Source organism: Pleuronectes platessa, chromosome 4 (assembly GCF_947347685.1).
Source record: "Pleuronectes platessa chromosome 4, fPlePla1.1, whole genome shotgun sequence".
Classification (NCBI taxonomy): domain Eukaryota; kingdom Metazoa; phylum Chordata; class Actinopteri; order Pleuronectiformes; family Pleuronectidae; genus Pleuronectes; species Pleuronectes platessa.
The window spans coordinates 10,186,685-10,206,973 of record NC_070629.1 but is presented as its reverse complement, the minus strand read 5'-3'; the positions used below and the strand labels follow the sequence as shown (position 1 = coordinate 10,206,973).

Here is a 20,289-nt window from a genome sequence, read left to right as displayed (position 1 = left end):
TTTTTTGTCTCCTTTGCAACAATCGGTCGTTATTCACAGATGTCCTGCCCGTCATAAACATAGACTCTGCAGCCCGGGTGGCGTTAGCCACACCGTGCAGTAATGAGATACAGAGGGAGTGTCGTTTTAAGTTTTGCCAGTCATTGTCAAATTCTTACCAGTGTCTTCACTTACTTTCTGTCACATTTGGAGAGAGAAAGGACACAGACAAGATGAAGACAAACAGGGTCATCAAATGATGAAATGCCTGAGAAAAAAAAAGGAAAGAGGTGAAGCTCAGTTAAATTGCCTCTACAAGATCTGTGAGACCCTTTTTTTGTCATGATTGCATTAGGAATTCAAAAAGCTCCTAGAAGTAGAAGTTAGGAGTAACTCACTGTTGGGAGGATGGCCTTCTAATAAAACTTGCGCATCTATGCAGTAAAAAAAAAAATCTAGATTGACGCAACATTACCAGAGAAATCAGAGAATGTTTACAAGTACTAGCGACATGTCCACTGCAAGAGGGCAGTATACTATCGATAATGTAACTATTTATAGCCAGTTGAAAAACGGTGAAGCCCCTGTCTAAGTTTTCCCACATCCATGTTTTAAAGTTCATTCAATCTGCCTCAATGCAGAGGTAGATGTGGTACAACTACATTATCCAACACAACATAAAAAAAAGAGAAGAGAACGGAAAAAGGAGTGTATATAAACATTATGACTTCAGATTCTTGTAACATTTTCAGGTTTTTCAGTATATATAAAAAAATCCATTGTTCCATAGTGTGAATAGTTTAATAATATAAATAATTGTGTAAATAGTTTAAGTCAAATGATGAATATATTTTAGCTGTTGTTGTGTTATAATGTGAGACTGTTATGATTTCTCCTTCTTTCCAAGCCGAGTGTGTTTTCACTTGCTGCTGCCCTGTGTGCTTTCCATGTGCCATGCTGCAGAATAAATAATAAAGACGCAAATGCAGAGAATCCTCCAAGCATCTGGGATTCTTTATCTCAGTAGGTAATGTCGTGTATATTCGTTAGAGTAGACCATGTTGGGACGTGCCTTAAACACAAAGACAGGCTTATATTTATGATGCCTATCTTCTGGACTCTCAGACATTCTCGGAGAGTCCTCCAGGTGTTTATCTTATTTGCACTCTAACTTTTTGGGATGACTTTTGACTTAGGGAATTATCTCTGACCAGCTAATGGATGAGTTCAGAAGGAATGTTCTTGACCAGTGTGTCTTCATGTTCAGACACAAAAACGTGCCCTTATTTAGTCAAAAGTCCCATGGGGGACGTCATTTACCTGAAGTCAAGGCGGAACCAACGTCCCTATATAAATGTGTGTAAGACCGCCGCACGTCAGATTGCATTATTCGGCTTGTGCATCTCCGGGTTTCTAGAGGCCCGTCTTGACTGGTGAAACTTCTGTGTAATAAACTTTGTTATACTGAAGTACTTAGTCCTCGGCGTCCTTCCTTCATCATCAACAACTTCGACAACACCCTGCTGCTTGAAAGATACAGCAGTAACCCACCAAGGAAAGGGCACATCTACCATCAAAGGATGCATGAATGATGCTGGACACAGCAGCGGGAAAAGATTCCCAATGGTTGCTAACTACGCTTCCATTCTTCAGTATTACAGACATTGAAACGAGCGCGGCTAGAGAGAGTACATTATCATGATTGTATTTCAACATCCACAGTGCTATGAGAGGCCATAAAAGAAAATGTGCATGAGGGCAAACGAGAAAGAGAAAGCGGGAGAAATTAACTTCAGCTTGGAAATACAACCTCCCACGCTCGCTGCAAGGGCGGAAATCTGGAAAAAAGGTGAACTGGGTTACTACGCCGAACAGGCACCAAGGACACAAATAGAGAGTGTTGTTTCGTGCCAGTAAATCACTTCCACTCTGTGAATCTCTGTCTGCGTGTTGACAATTATGGAGAGTTATATCATCAGCACCGGGTCCGTCTATAGCCAAGAGTGTGAGCCAAAACCTTATCCCGGCCGTGCAGACAAAACACTTCCCGGGGATTGCAATTAAAACAGGTGCAGTTAAATCCACGTGTGCAGCAGGAAGAGGCTTTTTTCCGGTCCTGCTTCGTTTACAGAACGCCGATCCTCCTCAGGCCCGCTTAAACTTCTAACCTCTGAACATGAAAAGGCAGGGCTCCACCAGAAGGCCCATACATAAAATAGAAAGTGAATGGGAAATTATCCTGTATATATACGACTCCACCCCTCCCTCGGATCACCAGCTTCACACTAACATATTACCCATCAAACACTTGCACACACACACATTGAAACCCACACACCCTGCAGCAATATGAGCATAGACGCTGGATCCCCTAATCCAATAAGTTGTGCTTCTTGTGCTTAAAACCCAGTGAAGACTGGAACCCGGGGAGAGTCCGTGGAGAGGAGGGTCCCCCAAGCCTCGCTCGCGGTGGGATGGATACGGATAAAAAACTTCAGATCTCCCCTCTCTCCTACTACCACAGCTCATATATCCCACACATTGGGGAATTATGATGAAATGATGTAATTTAATGCTGACGCTATCAAAAATATCTTTAAAAAATATCTCAAGAAGTAAAGAGGGTCATCCACTCTTCGGGGATGTCAGTGGTTTGATCCATGTTGAAGTGTCCTTAGGTTGAACCCCAGATTGCCCCCTGATGAAGTGCAATCAGCATGTGACTGTGTGTGTTGTGTTTACATCAAGTGTTCAGTGTATGTGTGAATGTGACCTGTAGTCTATGGTGATTTGAGTGGTCATTAGCTATGTAAATCCATTTACCATTCATGGAAAACAGCCGGCGGTGAAAACGAGCATGATGCAATGCTTTATTATCTCTCAAATCCTCAGTCAATAAGGACATAAAACAAGCATTCATTTGGAGAGGAAATTATTTCTGCAGAACTGAAGCTCCCATATATGCTGAGCCACGCTCCACAGTAACATAATCATTCATAGAATTATGGCAACTTTTCATCAAAACACTGAAAACTGTTTGTGGAGTACTCACATACTTCTGATGCTATTTGTCCTTGTTCTCTGACACAGCAACAAATTAATGAACTCCACTTTGTTGTAGTCAGGCACTAATGGTCAGTGCTGGGCAGAGTGGGCAGTAATAAAAGCAAGACACTCTTGAAAACACAAGAACCTCTCCCACAGCTACTACACACTCATGCTACTCCACCAACTGTTTACAGCTGCTCTTCAACCAAACCATTTTAAACACAGATCTCAAATTTGTCTTAATCTGAAACTGATGCTAATTCTAACCTTGATGGTATGATAAGTTACTTTAGCATCCACACTAAAATATCTAAAAACAACCTGACCTATACATATTTTGTTACATTGTTTCCTTGTATTATCCCAAATGTTTCCAGCAATTTTCAATCCAAGAAAAATCTATTATTTTAATCAAGGTAACAGCCCATTTAATTTGGTTGCCTGGTATTTCAGCATCGGGTTCTCTGGGCCAAAAGTCATCAAAAAAAATGTAATTAGCTTTATACGATTTTTTTTTACAATACAGTGTTTTTTATCATTTTATTGTAAATGGATTGAAGAATCAATCATCAGACTTCTGGCTCTTGAATTGTCCGAGAAACAAGGTGAGCAAATGTTAGCAGCTGCTGAACTCGCAGCCCCCTTGAGACGTCCCGTGTCAATTTAACAGTCTCAAATAAAGACAGATTTGTTTTAATATGATGCTGCTCTGTTTTGTGTTTTATTTGGTTTGTTTGTTTAGGTGGGACAGAGACGTCGGCAGATCATTCAACTTCAGGTAAAAACCTCCTGAAGGACTGACACTGAAGACCGAACCAAGAACAGCAATGATGGCAATTGTGGTGAGGACCATAAGTCCCATGACGCGACCTCACAGTATCACCAAACTTACATTTAAATGTAAACCATACCTCAACGGTGAACTCCAACATTTGAGGATAAAGCCAATATCAAAACAAACAGCATCTCCCCTACAAAACCACAAATATGACTTTGTATGCTTTTGTTTGTGTTTAGACATGTTTGTTTTATATATCCTGCTTATCCCTTGAAGGTCGTGGAGGCGCTGGCCCCAATCCCAGCTGACATGAGTCGAGAGTCCGGGGAAACCCTGAATGGGATCAGTTCAGTTTTGTTATTTAGCACCAAATTCAAACATAGATTATCTCAAGGCACCTAACATAATAGATGAGAGTTTACAAAATTATAGAGAATTCTAATAGTTCAACCAACGAGCAAACAGGCGACTATGGAGAGAAAAAAAATGCTTTGCAAGGGAGAGACCTTTAGTAATATAAGTCTCCCATTAACCTAACCTTTCTATAAACCTTGGTGTGTTTATGCATTCAGCAAACATTTAACAACATTAGCCTTAATTTGCAGACAAGTTTTTGTCCAACTGACAAAGATAAATCCAGCATTTATTCTTCTTTAGCCCAGTGTTGTCTCTACCAACTCTTAGAGGTGTTAGATTTAGGTGAAAGGGATCTATTGGTATAACCTCAGTATAACTACTGATGTTTCCCCCAGTGTGTAATCACCTAAATTTACAAATTGTTGTTTTCTTTACCCTAGAATGGGTCCTTTATATTTAAATACTTAATATTTACATCGTGAACAGGTCCTATACACGGGGGCCTCCACGTTGTTTTTTATAGTAGTCCAATCTGGACAGACTAAACACCTTTTGAGTTTTTATGACAACTGAATGCTACCACCGGTTCTCTTTAATGTTTGGAAGGCTGCAACATGACACTTCTCCACTAGATGTCACTAAATTACGCACACTGATCCTTTAAATACTCGACTGTGGTTCTAATCAGAGTGTGTTAGAGCTCATTTGCAGAGAACAGCTGTCTGTTGAGCCGGTGACAGGTTAAAGTGAGTATGACTGAACCTGAACAGTGAAGTTTTTGAGTGGTCAATAGCTATGTAAATCCATTTACCATTCATGGAAAACAGCCGGCGGTGAAAACGAGCATGATGCAATGCTTTATTATCTCTCAAATCCTCAGTCAATAAGGACAAAAAACAAGCATTCATTTGGAGAGGAAATTATTTCTGCAGAACTGAAACTCCCATATATGCTGAGCCACGCTCCACAGTAACATAATCATTCATAGAATTATGGCAATTTTTCATCAAAACACTGAAAACTGTTTGTGGAGTACTCACATTCTTCTGATGCTATTTGTCCTTGTTCTCTGACACAGCAACAAATTAATGAACTCCACTTTGTTGTAGTCAGGCACTAATGGTCAGTGCTGGGCAGAGTGGGCAGTAATAAAAGCAAGACACTCTTGAAAACACAAGAACCTCTCCCACAGCTACTACACACTCATGCTACTCCACCAACTGTTTACAGCTGCTCTTCAACCAAACCATTTTAAACACAGATCTCAAATTTGTCTTAATCTGAAACTGATGCTAATTCTAACCTTGATGGTATGATAAGTTACTTTAGCATCCACACTAAAATATCTAAAAACAACCTGACATATACATATTTTGTTACATTGTTTCCTTGTATTATCCCAAATGTTTCCAGCAATTTTCAATCCAAGAAAAATCTATTATTTTAATCAAGGTAACAGCCCATTTAATTTGGTTGCCTGGTATTTCAGCATCGGGTTCTCTGGGCCAAAAGTCATCAAAAAAATTTTTAATTAGCTTTATACGATTTTTTTTATAATACACTGTTTTTTATCATTTTATTGTAAATGGATTGAAGAATCAATCATCAGACTTCTGGCTCTTGAATTGTCCGAGAAACAAGGTGAGCAAATGTTAGCAGCTGCTGAACTCGCAGCCCCCTTGAGACGTCCCGTGTCAATTTAACAGTCTCAAATAAAGACAGATTTGTTTTAATATGATTCTGCTCTGTTTTGTGTTTTATTTGGTTTGTTTGTTTAGGTGGGACAGAGACGTCGGCAGATCATTCAACTTCAGGTAAAAACCTCCTGAAGGACTGACACTGAAGACCGAACCAAGAACAGCAATGATGGCAATTGTGGTGAGGACCATAAGTCCCGTGACGCAACCTCACAGTATCACCAAACTTACATTTAAATGTAAACCATACCTCAACGGTGAACTCCAACATTTGAGGATAAAGCCAATATCAAAACAAACAGCATCTCCCCTACAAAACCGGAATATGACTTTGTATGCTTTTGTTTGTGTTTAGACATGTTTGTTTTATATATCCTGCTTATCCCTTGAAGGTCGTGGAGGCGCTGGCCCCAATCCCAGCTGACATGAGTCGAGAGTCCGGGGAAACCCTGAATGGGATCAGTTCAGTTTTGTTATTTAGCACCAAATTCAAACACAGATTATCTCAAGGCACCTAACATAATAGATGAGAGTTTACAAAATTATAGAGAATTCTAATAGTTCAACCAACGAGCAAACAGGCGACTATGGAGAGAAAAAAAATGCTTTGCAAAGGAGAGACCTTTAGTAATATAAGTCTCCCATTAACCTAACCTTTCTATAAACCTTGGTGTGTTTATGCATTCAGCAAACATTTAACAACATTAGCCTTAATTTGCAGACAAGTTTTTGTCCAACTGACAAAGATAAATCCAGCATTTATTCTTCTTTAGCCCAGTGTTGTCTCTACCAACTCTTAGAGGTGTTAGATTTAGGTGAAAGGGATCTATTGGTATAACCTCAGTATAACTACTGATGTTTCCCCCAGTGTGTAATCACCTAAATTTACAAATTGTTGTTTTCTTTACCCTAGAATGGGTCCTTTATATTTAAATACTTAATATTTACATCGTGAACAAGTCCTATACACGGGGGCCTCCACGTTGTTTTTTATAGTAGTCCAATCTGGACAAACTAAACACCTTTTGAGTTTTTATGACAACTGAATGCTACCACAGGTTCTCTTTAATGTTTGGAAGGCTGCAACATGACACTTCTCCACTAGATGTCACTAAATTATGCACACTGATCCTTTAAATACTCGACTGTGGTTCTAATCAGAGTGTGTTAGAGCTCATTTGCAGAGAACAGCTGTCTGTTGAGCCGGTGGCAGGTTAAAGTGAGTATGACTGAGCCTTAACAGTGAAGTTTTGTAATGCTGAAGTTGGATTATAATTCTCTGTGTGGCCTGCCACATTAAACAGAGACATTTAGTCGGCTACTAATATAAAAATATGGATCAGAACATTTTAACATATTATTAATTCTATAATCCTGACATTAACTTTAAATCAAACTGCAAACCATAAAGCAGCCCTGTTAGGAGGCGAGACGGGGCCAGAAGACATTACAGAGTGACCTCACATAATACTCTGAAGGTTCTGTCTCACACACAGTCTAACACGCCCACACAATCTGTCCAGATGAATGAGGGTGTAGCTGGGCTGCCTGCTCTAACACCAGCTGCCAATTTGAAATGGAAGGAACAAAATAAGAGTTTTGACATAGGTCTGGTGTTATAAGGAAAAAAATTATCGCACACATTTGATTTGTGATTTTACAGAATTGTCGCTCTAGGCAGAAGCTCTTGCTTTTTAACTCCACTTTGGACACAGAGGTGCCAAATATCACAATCAATATTGCACAGTTGTGCAGGATTAGGGATTAGGTGGGCATGGCCGACCAATCTGTGGTCTCTCTACTCAATTGTTCAAACGAACAGTTAGAGACAATAATGCAGGTTTGGAAAAACAACATTGTACTGCTTGAGTTTACGGGATCTTGCACATAATGTACTCATACTACGAGCTAAATAATTCACCAGTGTTTTCTTAACTCTCCATGAATTTTTTGCACATTTGTGATATACAGCATAATTTACAGTATTAATTACAGGTATTGTTACCACACTAACCCTAACCCTCAGTTACCATGTCTGCTGCATCAGTGATTTTTCAGGGTTTAGACCAATAGATGTGTCTGAGGGTGCAGCCTCGGTAAATAGACCAGGCCAAGTTCAGCTTCAACATCAGCATGGGGAGAATGAGGTTTCTTTGCACAAAGTTTGAGTTGTGTTTTGTTCAGTGGGGGATCTAGGATGTTTTTTCAGAGGTATTTTTGAGGAGAGTCTGGTTTGGTTGACCTCTTATTGTCCCAGGTATACACTCAAATTTGCTTATTTTCATCAACTTGTATTTTGATATTGTAAGGGTGAAATAAATCCAAACTTTTGAAACGTTATCCGTTGGTCTCTGAAAGGTTTATTTTCATCCACAGCCGAGCTAATATCCTCCGGAAAAACAAAGCTCTTTGTTTCTCTCAGAACAGCAAGGTCTCATTTGTTATGTTTCTGCTGAAACGTTATTGTCGAGGAGCTCAATATCCAGAGTGTGTGTACTGTGTGCTTGCCTGGGTCAATCCTCATCAGGATGTTTAATGAGTGTTTTAATGACACACTGCACAAATTAGCTGAGAGGCTTTCATAAGGTTACAGACTTACAGCGATGCAGTTGTTTGAATCTGCAGTGTTACGCATCTTATGGATAAGTCTTTCAATCTCCTGCATTTAAAGTTTTATCAATATAGATTTAAATTGTTCTTATGTTGCATTAAATATGTATCCAGGTGAGAGCAGGCATATTGTGCTCTGGCTACAAGTATATGGTGTTAGTCTGTCTTGCACTATTTCATTATTTGTGTAAAATAAATAGCACATGCCACTGGCCATATTTAACTTATATCACTTGCTATTTAAATTAGATGGATTTACTTAAAAATGTATTGAGGGAGTCATAAATAGAACACTTCCAAGCCAAACTTTTAGTAAAATATCTGCATCTTAATGCCAGGCTTAGCTTTAGGTCTGGTGGATTTCTATGTTTGTCTTGTTATAAAGAAACCCTTTGAGAGGATCAAAACCAGCAGAGAGCCGTGTGTATTGTCTGTGTAGCCACAGCCTGTTAAAGCTGACTCCTCTGTGCCGTTTTCATCTAAAAACCCATTAATGAGCTGCACTGTTGGTTGCTGCTGCTGGATGACATGTTCCATCATTGTAGTAGACATGGGCACTTTTGTTTTGTTTGACACACACAGCATCCTTGTGCTGTAAATACACAATGGAGTTCCAAATGTGCTGCAAGAATTGGCTTCTAATAAACACTCTACACTCCAGTGTAACGTTAAGTAGAATCTACAGAGCCCGGCTGTTAATTATTTAGTCATGCTCGCAGCATGGCCGTGTGGGGTGGCAATGTCAGTTTGTTGGCTACAGGATGAATTGTAATTGACTTTTGAGATCCCCTGACTTTCAGTCTTTGCAGCACCATAGACTTTGGCTGCGTCTCAGTTCAGGGATTGCGTCGTTGGGAGGACACGGTCTGCCTAGCAACAGAGCTGAAGTTGGACACGTCGAGAAAGTTTGGACACCCCTCGGTTATTTAACATGTAGGCTGCTCGGTTGGGTTGAAGCGCGATACTTGGATGGATCCACTCATTGGAGCCTTCGTTTCTTTCTAACGGATGGAAGGACCACATTCATCTGCTGCATTTAAAGGAGCCTTTGAAATGGGACAGCCTTCAAATGCAGTCCCTGAATTGAGACACAGCTCACATTCACATGTTGGTCATTTTGCTCTGACGTTACGCTCAGGGTGGGAAACTCAAACTGATTTCATTACACTGCTCCCAAACTGATCATCGACAGGAAGGACAATGGGTAGATAGGAATCTGGAGGGACATGGGACCAAGTTTCAATAAGCTCTAATTAGACCAACAACTGATGTTAGCATTCAACCAATTCCTTTTCATGAGGGATAAAACACAAAAGATTGTTTCAAGCACATCAGCATTGTATTTTGCATTTAGCATTAGAATACAAGCTTATTATATCCAGTATTCCAATATAGTTATTATTACTTTCAATTCGCTTTAGTTCATTGACAGAACTAACGTATTTTCAAATAAAAATGTAATTTTCAAATAAACATACTAACGAAGTGTGTTGCCCTCAGGAATAATTGAGTTCTCTATCTTTATTAAAATATTAACTTAACTTTTTTTTTAGATTCATGACTAAACACCTGCAAGTCTACATCCCCACCAGCCTCTCAGCAAACGCTGTTGTACTAACAGTAAGCTAAGATAATGAACATGGTTAAGATTATACACACTGACATTTGCCTTTAGCTTGAAGCAATGCTGTTCCTAAATGCAGCATCAAAGAGCGATTGGCTTGGCTGTAAACCTTTAGTCTTCTTTAAAATTATGTATATATTTTCATTATGATTTATTTATTTATTCATCAGGTTTAATGTTGATATAAACAAAGTGATAGAAAATCATCCGCCGTTTCTTTAAATCAAACTCTTAAGCATGCAGCTAAGTGCGGCTACTAATTCATGAATTTATTAGATGAGCATGTTTTATTTATTTGTATGCTAGTTTTACAATTTGAATGCACATACGCGATGTCATGTACAGACAACAAAGTGGAAAAAACTCAAAGCAATTCTCAGAATCCAGAGTTGTTCTAGAGGGGTCAGAGCCACAAACATGTCAAGCTCACACATTTCAACAAATACCAATGAATCAGCACCGCCTCTTGGTAATGTCGACTCACACACTGCTCACACATGCATACATGCATTTTTACATGTGTGCACGTCTCGATTCAAATAAGTAATCTGTTAAGATGTTAAATATCTTTTTCTGATGTAACCAGGCAAAGCAATACACTGCACCCGCTGCACATCACTACACAAATTATGATAATATTATTGAGATGACTGCATGAATATTACAGCCATGTTTTAATATGAAATATTTACATATTGTATAAGACATTAAAATGGGAATCATGCTAATTATATCCGAATGAATATAATTCAATAGATACCTAACAGAGAAAAAGCAATCAGGGCACTGGTGTCACCAAAAATAAATGCTCCTCAGCGAGCCACTAATTAATTATTTCAGTTTTGTTGCCACAGTAATAAATTACAGTGATGATGATCTATCTTTACTCTTTTATAATCAAACTCTCATTCATAAATGAAATATAGAGCAATAACAAATTATGAATGTGTGCTTTAACTGGGTGTAAATATATAATTGAAGCCAATTGTATATGTGACTCATGGAATAAACAGCATTTCTCACTCTGGAGTGATTGAAAACTTACATAATCACTATTATCAAACCACAGCAGCTCTCACCAGAAGACACATCCTCACAAGCAGCTTTTGAAAAATCCATATACAAAGGTTCAAGTCTGACAGCCAAAAACCTGAAAAACTAAAAGTACTGGCAATTTCAATCAGCAGCAAAGAGGCGGGTCGGCAATAACAACAGTTGTGATGACAGATGAATGTTTGGATTGTCACACCTTGGACCTCAATCATATAAAAGATAGTTCCGTTTGTTGACTGAAGTTATTTGTCAAGTTTTATCGTCCCACTGGCCAAAATGAAAGAATCCTTCTAGAAGGATTCATGAGACCAAGAGATTTTTGTCTCAAGCCAAAAAACATGTCAAATGACAAAACAGGATTATTATGACATTACTTTCCATTATGATATTCATGCACTTCTGCTGATGGATCTTTATTCTAATTATAAAAACGAGCTCTGCTGAAACTGTGGTTTTATTATATATGCTAGGGTGTCATCTGCATCCGGCCAACGCTGATGTTGTCACAAAACTCTTTAGTGGCCAGTGGAGGTCAATGGATGGCACAGATTACTCTACGCCACTTTACAAACATCCGAAGAAGAATGTGCCACAGAGGGATCAGTCAGGGTCCTGTGGGCTGACAATCCCAGCTGCCGTCAGGTGCAAGTTCTTAAAGGCTCTGAGACCTCAATGATCCAACAGCAATCCAGCGCCCATTCATTCCTGTGTAACTTATTTTCTTCTAACAACCTTCAATGTGAGGTCCCGGTGGTAATAAAGGTTTTGCTACTTTTTATCTTTATTGGGGTGCTTCAGAGTGCCATGGCAGTGTGTGCCTCTGCTGCACTAATTCTGCCATCATTCATGCAGTAGCAGAGGAGCCCACGGCGCCGAGCCTGAGGGACTTCTGTCAAAACGAGGCCCTAAGCAGGAAAAACGTAATAAGAGCAATATTTTACAGCCGTTTATAATGGCAGTGTTTGTGCTCTTACATGCAGCATTTTGAAATCACAGCACTTATGTCTATATATATATATCTATTTATATCTATTTATTTATTTCTTTATTGCAATTTCAACGTGTTCTTGCAGGAGTCAAACTCAACATGTATTCTTCTTCCAAATGTTCGGTCATGCTGCATTTTATCTCAGCTCGACTTGATTTAAGTACCAACAGTGTCCATAGAGAGGATCTGGATAGGATGTGTACATTTCACATGATTTATTTATTGTTGTTATTTATTTGTTCCAATTTTGTTGTGTCAGCTTGTCTGTCAGGCACACAGGCAGCTGTCAAACCACAAGACTGTCTTTTGAAAGGAGAGTTTGAGTTGTGTGTGTGTGTGTGTGTGTGTGTGTGTGTGTGTGTGTGTGTGTGTGTGTGTGTTTGTGTGTGCGCGCGTTTGTGAGTGTGTGTCTGTGTGTGTTTCTGCATTTGTGTCAGTGTGTGTGTACATAACAGTATGAAGCTACCAGAGGTTTCTCGCAGAAATTGAATGACTTCCCTCTTTTGCCTCCACGGTGGATCCTCCGCGGACACTGCCACGGTGTCTTTATTATAGGTACCTTAGTTGCTTTATTACTCAGGAAACAACAACATGGCTTGCTGTGCTGCGTATAAATCGTATACATTTAATTGTTGTTGGCTTTTGCTTGATTTCCCTGGTGTGGGAGGCAGAGCTGTTGAAGCATCCGAGGAAATAAATCAAAGAAACAATGAAACAATGTGGTAAGACCTCAAAAAGGAAGCACTATGTTACTGTTACATCATAGAGTCTGCATGTACAGGCTGTGTTAGCGACAAGATAATTTAACCCAGGCTCTAAATCTGTAGCTGCAAGTTATATAAATATCACTTTGGGCTGTGACTGTAGCAGACATTTTGTCAAAAGGAAGTAAAACCACAGCTGTAAAGGTCAAGCTGTTAACTGAGTTTATGCTTCAGATGATTTCCTGATGTTTAGTAGACCTCAACCAAACTGCTCCGTGATCCCTGATCTCACAGGAGAAAGTCATTCATAAAATGTCATAAATTATACCAGATGTTTGGAACAACCTTTCCACTTCAATGCAATACTGCTGAAAGGGTTTGACTGTATTGGAAAGGTATTTTATTGTGAAAAACCTTGTTAATAATGTTATCACGAATACACACACTGACCATACAAGATCAGAAAATGAATGTATACGTTGACGAATGTGAGCTTCAACCTCCTTTCAGCTTTAAGACGAAATGTGGATCAATCTAAATTCTTTCTTCCTCATTAAGCACCCTGTAAATCTTCAAGTTTCAAGTGAGTAATGGATTGGAAAGATAAAAGGGACAGAATCTATTATGGAACAAAATCATTTTAATGGAAATGATTTCAAAATTCTCTCCAAACCTCTGCTATCATCTCATGGGAACAACAATGTTACTCAGAAAACTGTTGCAGCATACAAGAGTCTCGCAGAGCACCACCTCCACGGCATGAAGAAATAAAGCTTAGCTCTTTCTCCTCTGAGAGTATTAGTACAACATCAGTATTCAGATGAGTTTTACAGGTGACATACGGCGCACAAAAGGTGGAGAAACAAAGAAATACTGTTTTTGGAGCCCAGGAGACAGGAGACTACTTTTCTTTACCCCCCAAACTGTGACAAGTGTCTTTGAATGCCTTCATACTTCACTGACTCTATTTTGAGCTGACGTTAATCATTTGAATTTAACAGCCTGGAACTCATTATTTTGACTAGCCAGCTTAAAGCTACTGTAGGATCCTTGAATGCGTATGAGAGTAGATGTAGATGCCATTAGGTGTTGAAAGAAAGAAGGAAAGAAAGAAGGAGAAACGGAAGAAAGACAGTCTTCTGTGTGGTGAGCTCATTTTATCCAATTTAAGACCTCTCTGGCTCGATCATCCTTGAAGAAATCCCTTCCAGTGAATGGTAGACTGGTAAGTACAAAAGCAATAAGCAGCGCAGTAATGAAATATGCTCGAGGAAAGGAGCTGAAAGCATTTGCACAACTTCACGAAACATGAGCACAACAGATTTGCTTGTAGTTATTTCAAAATAAATCTTTGCTCAAGGTAATTGTTCAACATTTTGGAAATGTCTCTTCCTTGCTGAGATTCTATGAAAAGCTCAATACCACTCACATCTGCTAAATAGCTGTTTTCAGACATTCACAAAATCAAAACAAATATCTCATGATGAAAGAGGTCGTACGCATAGAAGTTTTTGACAACAAGGCCAGGCACTGGTGCTGTGAACAAAAACATGATTTCCGCAGCGAAGTTTTCAGAGATCTACCCTGCCACCGTTCGCCCTAGTATTTTAGTTTTACCCAAAGTATTTTTTATACTTCTCTGTGTTTGATTGATTTATTTGTGATCATGCACTATTATATCAACAATGACTGTCACATATTGATTTAGATTATGAAAAAATAACCTAAATTTGTAAAGCTCTATTCAAGGGACCCAAGGACGCTTTGCATATGTGAGGAAGAAGGACATAATTAAAGAGACAGAGACAAAGACAAGGAAAGATTGTATCAGATCTGGTCATATCAATTTATAATAAGATGAGTTCTGAGTAGTTTTTTGAATGTCCTGGGGGATGTGGCATTTAAAATACAAAAAAAGGATTTTCTCCCTTATTGTATTTTAAAGGGGTCAAATATTATTTAGTTGTACAGCTGCACTGGTTTGGTTCCTCAGCTCTGTCTGAGGAAACGTTTGCTGTTTCCAGCTTGATAACGACTAGAATGGTTCCAATTTTCTCTGAGATGGAAAGTAGATGTTAAGTTATTGCTTCAAATCAGATATTAAATGGAAATAAAGTATTGATATCAAAACTCTAAGCTGCAAACCTTTACCTACCTTTTAAATCTCTAAAGTTACCTTGGAAAAGATGGTATAATGTTTCACATGTGACTTTATAAAAGATCCACAGTTTGATATGTAAATCCAAAATGTTGTGCCTGCGAGTGAGGGCTGAGCATGTTACCTCACACAGAGAGTGTTGACAGGAGGTGTTTCCAGGCATGATTTCACTGATTCTTTGTTTTTCTTTTGCAGAGTGCCCTGTGGTATCCTACGTAAGCTGCCTTGATTAGATAAAAAAAAAAAAATTCCCCTCCTTGAGCACATAAACTGCGTTTTTGGTGATTTTCTTTTTGATTCTGATTTTACTGGTGGAGTTTGCTTCTATTTGTGCATTGTTGTTCTAAGTCAATACTGTGCACTCCCACAATATTTCATCCAAACAAATACCCTCAATAATGATCTGCAAGATGCCGACCACAGCAGTTATTTTTCCTTCTTAGCTACACAACACCAAAAGATTTCAAAACAGGGCAAATTGCTTTTCATCAGTCACAATATGACAAATCAAAGACTAATTACAATATCTGACAAAAAAAGATCAACAAATCATTTGTCGTGTTGGTGTTAATGTTTTCGCATACGGGCCTCGCAGATTTTCCCATCGGCCTGGAAAACAAATTCATCATGTATGCTAGTCCTGGAAACTAAATATATGGATATAAATTCTGTTGGCAGCGTGCCTCTGTGCCTGCCTGGAGGATACAGAACGCCTGAGTCATGTTCAGAAAAGGAATTGTGGGAGATCATAAATCCGTATCTGAACAACCTTTGACTAGTCACAAACGTTATACTACACAGGAGATGTGTGAACATGTTAATGGATGATAATGAGACAAGTGTCAGTTTACTTCACAACAAGCCAAAGCAAAGAGCTAACAGCTGTGGTTTACTGTATATGAAAGACTGTAGTAATCTGTGGATTATTGCTTTCAACAGGACTCACACAGGGAAAAACATGCCGTTAGGACAGCTGTTATGTGGTGGCACCGGCGCTACCTAAACCTACCTGGTTTAATACATTGTGTCCCCTGGCACAATTTCTCTCCTCACAGCGGGTAGACTAAAAAGAAAGGAGGCAGAAAGAGGACGGAAGGAAGGAGCAGGGGGAGACGCACCAAGGTGGGTGATATCTTCTTAATAACATATCTGCCTTGACCCATAAAACCCACTGTCCCTCAGTAGCCTATCTTGATTCTTTCTTGCCTTTCACTGCACAAGAGCAATATTTCAAAACTGACACAGACTACATGGGGAGATAAAGGCAGATTACTAATCTGTTTTTGGTTTCAGGAAGTGGACACTTTTTTTGTCACGTTGACAAGCGAAGACAGGCATCGTCTACTTTGCACTAAAAGCAGCGGTGGGTCTAGGATTTTTCTATATCAGTTGCTATAAAGGGGCCAAGATTTACACAGAGGGGCCAATTATATGTCCTATGTAAGGTTCCTGATCCAGTTAGGTGCACATTTAAGTCATTCCCTGTGTACTGTTAGCTCTATAGCTGAGAGCAAATCCACACATCATTGAATACATTTGAAAACTGTTCCTTGTTCAAGCACATTATCTACTTACTTGCGGCCTGGTCACACATACGCCAATCTTTCAGCTTGTTGAACCTTTCCCCTCCGTTCACTTCCGATCTGTGAGGGCGAGGGGGAGAATAATACATTTGCTTCCTGTGGCGAGGCAAATTGCAACATGGCTTCACATGGAGTTCAACTTTGGTGACCTTAGACCCCGTCATATTCCCATTGCATTCTCATATGTGTGACCAGGCCCTCATTATTAGGGTACAAAGCTTAGAAAATAAAAATTCTGTACAATTCATATTTATTGTTAGTATTGGTGGTAAGTGACTAGTTTATTTCATAAAAAATTATGCTCACAGGGCTGGTGCAGTTTTCATATTTCAGCTGGGGCCAGTGCCCCCTGGACCCACCCCTGGATCTGCCCCTGACAAAAAGCGGACTGAAAGAAAAAAAAAGCTAATTTCTACACCTTATGTCTCTGGGACAGACACAGAGCCCTTCCCCCTTCCCTGAGTGTGAGGTGCGTAACACAGATACAATCGATAGCGCTGCTGAAGCTGGAGTGCCAGGAGACGACAGAAGTGAAGAGAGCCAGAAAACAAGACACATAATGGAAAATGTGTCGGCTTCCCTCAGACGCGGCAGCAAATCCAATGAAGTGTGTAATATCAGGGGGAACAATGCATGGATATGGAGTGATTTCTTCTTCTACACGTGATGCACCTCATCACACACACAATTTGGCATCAATTGTCAGTGGTTCCTTTAATAATACAATCATCATCACATAGAATGCCTGGTATCCATAATATGTCTTTACACAAAGAATGCATACTCACAATGAAATAAATAATTAATACAAAAGTTATTGTATGAAAAATCAAGATCATCGCTTTTCAAACATCAACCTGACTGATTTTTAGAGCTTGGCTAATATCAGTCCTGAGATCAGACTCATGAGTTTTAAATATATCAGGTTTGAGTGGCGTGTGAGACCACACTGAATGTTTCTCTGTCAATAACAAATTATAATTTTATAGGACAGAGAGGAAGGAGAATGAATTCATGCAAACGATCTCAGGACAAGATGCTCTCTCTATGATTGCTCCCTCTGGTTTTGTGGTAGCGCTTCTTCTAATTGCTGCACTACAGTGGTTTAACAGAATCTGTAACTCTGTAACTCATCTTACAAGAAGTCAGTAAACCAGGAGATCATCTGATGATCTCCTTAACACACACATACACTCAAAGATGCACACATAAGTCCTAAATGCTTTACAAGCTACATACTAAAAAAAAAGAAAAAGTAAAAGAGCAAGTAAAAGTGGCTTTGTTTTTTCATGGCAATACAGTTTGACTAAGAATATGGTCATTCTCTCTTCAGAGCTGGCTCATACTGTAGCAGAGGTCCAGTTGCTACGTGAAATTGCACAGAGCTAACCTGGATCACCCCGCTGTTCCTGTGTCAGTCAGGGTGATAATTAGCTCTCTCCGAATACTTTATAACTCTCCGTTCCAGTCTTCGTCTCTGTGAACATAATTAGGCTGTACGATGTACTTCCTTCAGTGCGGCAGAATCTATCATCTCACATTAGATAAAACCACTTAATCCGGTGGAAAAAAAATATTAACCTCTGCTTTGCAATTCCACTTCTAGTCTCCTAAAATGGAGCCGGGAGCTCAGACCTCACATTCTATGGATCCTGATATGGTGCATGTGCAAGGCCTTGTCTCGGTCACCAAAGAGTCCATAGTCTCTGAGTTTGAATGGTAGCTCAGGTAGTACTCTTGCAGCTGAGAGTTAAGATCCTGCTCCTGCTTTCGGGCCTTTTTCCTGCGCTTATGGTTGACTGAGTGCTGCTGCAGCTGCCTCATGGTGTTGGGGTAGCGCCTCCATGAGACATAAATAACCAGAAGGATCAATGACAATGACAGGAACAGGGCTACGCTGCCTGCAATGATTTTGTGGAAAGCCATATGTTCAAACTGTAGCTCTGGGATGGTTGATGTTGGGGGCTCAGGGGGGATGTTTGATGTAGACCTCGTGGTTGTGGACTCTGTTGTCTTTCTGGCCGTCCAGCTATGAGGGACAGGTGAAGGAGTTAATCTCTGTGCCGGTGACTCAGTACGAGTCAGATCTGAAACACCAGAGGGAGTGGGGTGAGTTGTGGCATTCACGACCTGGGCAGAAGTCAGGATGATGAGGGCTGTGGTTGTAAACACACCCGAAACATCCACACATGTCGAGAGGTTTCTCAGTGCATCCACGACTCTTTCTCCCTGCACAGACTTGGGACTGCTGCATATCATGCTGATATCTTTGGAGTCTCTGAAGGTTTTGAGCCATGCCATGAGAGGGCAGATGCCGGGGCTGCAGTCCCAGGAGTTACCAGCCAGGCTGATGGTGTTCAGGGAGGTCCACGCGGCCACAGCTTCTTCAGGCACACTACTCAGCTTGTTTGATTCCAGATTGAGTATTTGTAAGTTTGGCATACACCGGAAAACTGCTGGATCCAACATTTGGATTTCATTTCCTGACAGGTCCAATTTATGCAATTTATGCCAGGTCCAGGGGACGCCTTGATTGATGGATCGTATACGGTTCCATTGCAAATAAAGAGTTTGGAGGTTGGTAAGGCGTGGGAAAATAAAGACATTCATCCTGGAAAATTGGTTGTGCTCCAAATGAAGCTCTTTTAACTTGAACAGACCTAAGAACGTTGTACGGGTGAGGCTTCGCAAACGATTATAACCCAAGTCTAGAAACTCCAGATTGCGGCATTCCAGAAACGATCGAATGAGGATCTGTTTCAGTCCATTGGATCGAAGGTGAAGATTCTGTAGCTTACGCAGACCATAAAAATGCTCTGGTTGAAGTGACTGCAGTTGATTGTAGGATAAGTCCAGATTTCTCAAGTTTGGTATGGCGCTGAACGTTTTATTGTGCAGGTGGCTTATTTTGTTGGAGCTGAGGATCAGCTCCTTGAGCCTGCGCACACCATGAAAGGCTAACGCGTCTATTGCATTGATGGAGTTGTGGTCCAAATAAAGCCAAATGAGCTGGTTGAGGTGGGCGAATTGGTACGGCAGCAGGACTAGCAGATTGTTGTAACGCAGAGAAAGACCTTGGCAGCCCGTGGTGATGTTTTCTGGGATGTCTTGAAAGATGCCAGACTCGCAATAAACAATCTTTCCTTCACAGCGACAACTCGAGGGGCACATCCTCTCCCCCTTGCTGAGCAACAGCAGCACAGCTGCCTGCAGAAGAAGACACGATAGCCTCCAGTCCAACATCACTGAACCTGTTGGGGGTATAGAGCAGGGCACAGGCAATCAAAGGGATGACACGTCTTTAGAAAATGTGTGCTCAGAGACGTTTAAATAAGTAAAGGTGAGAAATTCATTCTTCAAACAGGAGACAATGTAGTGTGGAGCACCTCAGGGCTGACGTCTGAGACACCAGATCTGCTTCATGAAGAATTGATGGCAGAGTCTGGCGTTTGCTACTTTTATGGTATGGTGTCAGGCGCAGATACACATGTGGAGGGAATAGAGCAATGCAAAGTGGTGCTTAAATGAAGAAGATCAGCAGATCTTCTTATTGTTCAGATGTTAGACATCAAGTTGCAGAACTAAGAAATCTGCCAGCGAGAATCTGACTGTAGCTGAAGCCTCAAGAGGAAGAGACTGTCTCTAAATTGGAAAGACCATAATTACTTACCCATCGCTGCTGGGAGAAGGAGTAATCCTCTGCAAGAGAT

The 20,289-nt window shown here is 40.2% G+C and overlaps 1 protein-coding gene across 1 annotated transcript; it reads right to left on the bottom strand.

Annotated features, from left to right (window-relative positions):
- Window positions 1–17,333: 17,333 nt before the first annotated feature.
- On the bottom strand, window positions 17,334–20,283 carry lrrtm4l2 (leucine rich repeat transmembrane neuronal 4 like 2; the record flags this gene model as incomplete). Its single annotated transcript, XM_053420061.1, has 2 exons — window positions 17,334–19,830; window positions 20,250–20,283. Coding segments are annotated over 2 exons (1,656 nt in total), but the record flags the coding sequence as incomplete, so codon positions are not given.
- Between the last annotated feature and the right edge of the window lie 6 nt (window positions 20,284–20,289).